General features: G+C 57.6%; 1 protein-coding gene across 1 annotated transcript; it reads left to right on the top strand.

Moving 5' to 3' along the window:
- Positions 1-95: 95 nt before the first annotated feature.
- On the top strand, positions 96-853 carry POSPLADRAFT_1153620 (hypothetical protein; the record flags this gene model as incomplete). The annotated part of the gene is made up of 2 exons (XM_024486759.1): positions 96-691; positions 766-853. 2 exons carry the CDS (start codon positions 96-98, stop codon positions 851-853), a joined length of 684 nt encoding a protein of 227 aa, XP_024335337.1.
- Between the last annotated feature and the right edge of the window lie 1,178 nt (positions 854-2,031).

The raw sequence follows: 2,031 nt of genomic DNA on the forward strand, positions 1-2,031 counted from the left end.
GCTCGAGCACTCGCTCCTCTCGAAGTTCGACCAGCAGAGGGCCACCACAGCCGCCTCCACCCCCGCAATGTCCTCCGTCCCCCCCGACGCTGATAATGTCATCCCCCGCAGCCGCCCCCGACAAGGAGACTTTGAAACTTCTCCTCCCCCTCCGCTATGACGGCAAAACCGTCATCGAATGCGACAGGTTCCTGTCGCAACTTCGTATCTACTGGTTGATCAACACGTCGTTGACGACCATTGAGCTTAAGGTACAAGTTGCGCTAGGCCTGCTCGATGGCGACGCCCGCGCCTGGGCCACGCCTTACTTTGCCCAACTCGCATCAGTGCAGATGGGTGTGCAAGGGGTTACAACCCCCTTCAGGAACGAAGCGGCCTTCACCGCTGCCTTCAAGGCTCGCTTCGGCAATCTCGACAATGCGGCAGCAGCCCAGGTAGAGCTGGCGAAGCTCTGCGCGGACAAGTCGGTCCGCGAAAAACGCACTGCGGCGGAGTTCTCTGCACTGTTCAAGGGTCCGGCGGACCGTTCCGGGTATGGGGACCTGGAACTACGCGACAAGTACCTGAGCGGTATCCCCTCCTGCGTATATCGCAAGATCGAGCTCAAGACCTTCACCACGTGGCGAGCCGCTGAAAAGCGAGCCACTGAGGTCGAGCAGATCCTCGACATCAGCCGGGCCTGTCGGCCCGAGTTGAACAACTTCTTCTCGGCCCGAGGTCGAGGTCGCGGTGGGGCACGTGGAGGTGCACCTACGACACATGCAGCTTCGGCCAGCATCAATGCGGCCGTCGGAAAAGGAGACTTTCCCGGCACATGTTTTGGCTGCGGGAAGCAAGGGTACCGTCGTTTTGAGTGCCCTAATTGTAAGGATAAACCTTACACAAAACGCGCCGACGCGCGGGCTACGGTTGCCTCGAGTTCCACCCAGGCGGCGACAAGCGCCCCCGTCGCTTCATCCTCAGCGAGTACAAGCGCCGCTTCAGCGAAATCGGAAAGTTCCGAGCTGGTGGACTTAATAGCACAGATGAAGTCGATGCGCGAGGAGCTCGAGCACTATCGGGCAATGAAGGAGGAGTCTTTTTGATCCGGTCGGCGCTTCGTGCCGCACGCGTCGGGCCGCGTAATAATAATCTGTACAATGTATTGGCGACTGCGAATGTGTACGAGTTGGACCATAGGTCCCAGCATTTCCACATCCCGGTGCGCCTCAAAGGAGAAAGACGGCACAAGGACATAGTTGCAATGGTGGACAGCGGAGCCACCACGAAGTTCATCAACAAGCGTTTCATCAAGGAGAATCGAGTACGAACGCGGAAATTGAAAGAGCCAATTCCGCTTTACAATATCGATGGAACGCTCAATAAAGACGGAAGCATCTCGGAGGTAGCCGTTGATAGGCGCCAAGCCCCTCTGGGCCCCGATTCACCTCTTTTCGGCACTCGCATCCCGCCCGGCACTTCGACTCAGTCTCCCACCACTTCGATTTCGCCTTCGACACTCTTCGACACCTTCGACGGTGCGCGACACTTACTCGAAGCTCGGCACGGTCGTCCCGACGCCTTGTGCGTAGATCCCGGGACATCTTCCACATTCGGCGAACAATAGGGCCACTTGACGCCGCTCGGCCAAGCGCGCGCATCGCTCCAAGCCACACCGACGTAGCCGGTCTTTCCCGATTAAGTATCAAACCTTGCGACATGCCTTCACAACGGCTACCGGTCTGAAGTGGCCATGTGTTTCTCTTCATCTCCGCGTCTGGCATGACGTCACTCTACCAATGGACTTGGTATGTGCCCCTCGGTGAGGCAGCTTCTTGAGGAACAATGCAAAGCCCCTTGTACTCGTATGCCACTCTCGAATAGTCGTAGCGTCCTGTGTAGTATAAAATCGGTCGTAGTTCTCCCCAAAAATACAAGATCCGTTCCCCCCCTCGAGTTCAGAGCTCATAAGTCGAGTTCGCCCCGCGTCTAAGCCTTCAACTGCGTCACTTCGTCCCTCGCCGCGTAACTTCGAAACCTCGTCCACTGCGT

The sequence above is a fragment of the Postia placenta genome (assembly GCF_002117355.1).
Source record: "Postia placenta MAD-698-R-SB12 unplaced genomic scaffold POSPLAscaffold_14, whole genome shotgun sequence".
Classification (NCBI taxonomy): Eukaryota; Fungi; Basidiomycota; class Agaricomycetes; order Polyporales; family Adustoporiaceae; genus Rhodonia; species Rhodonia placenta.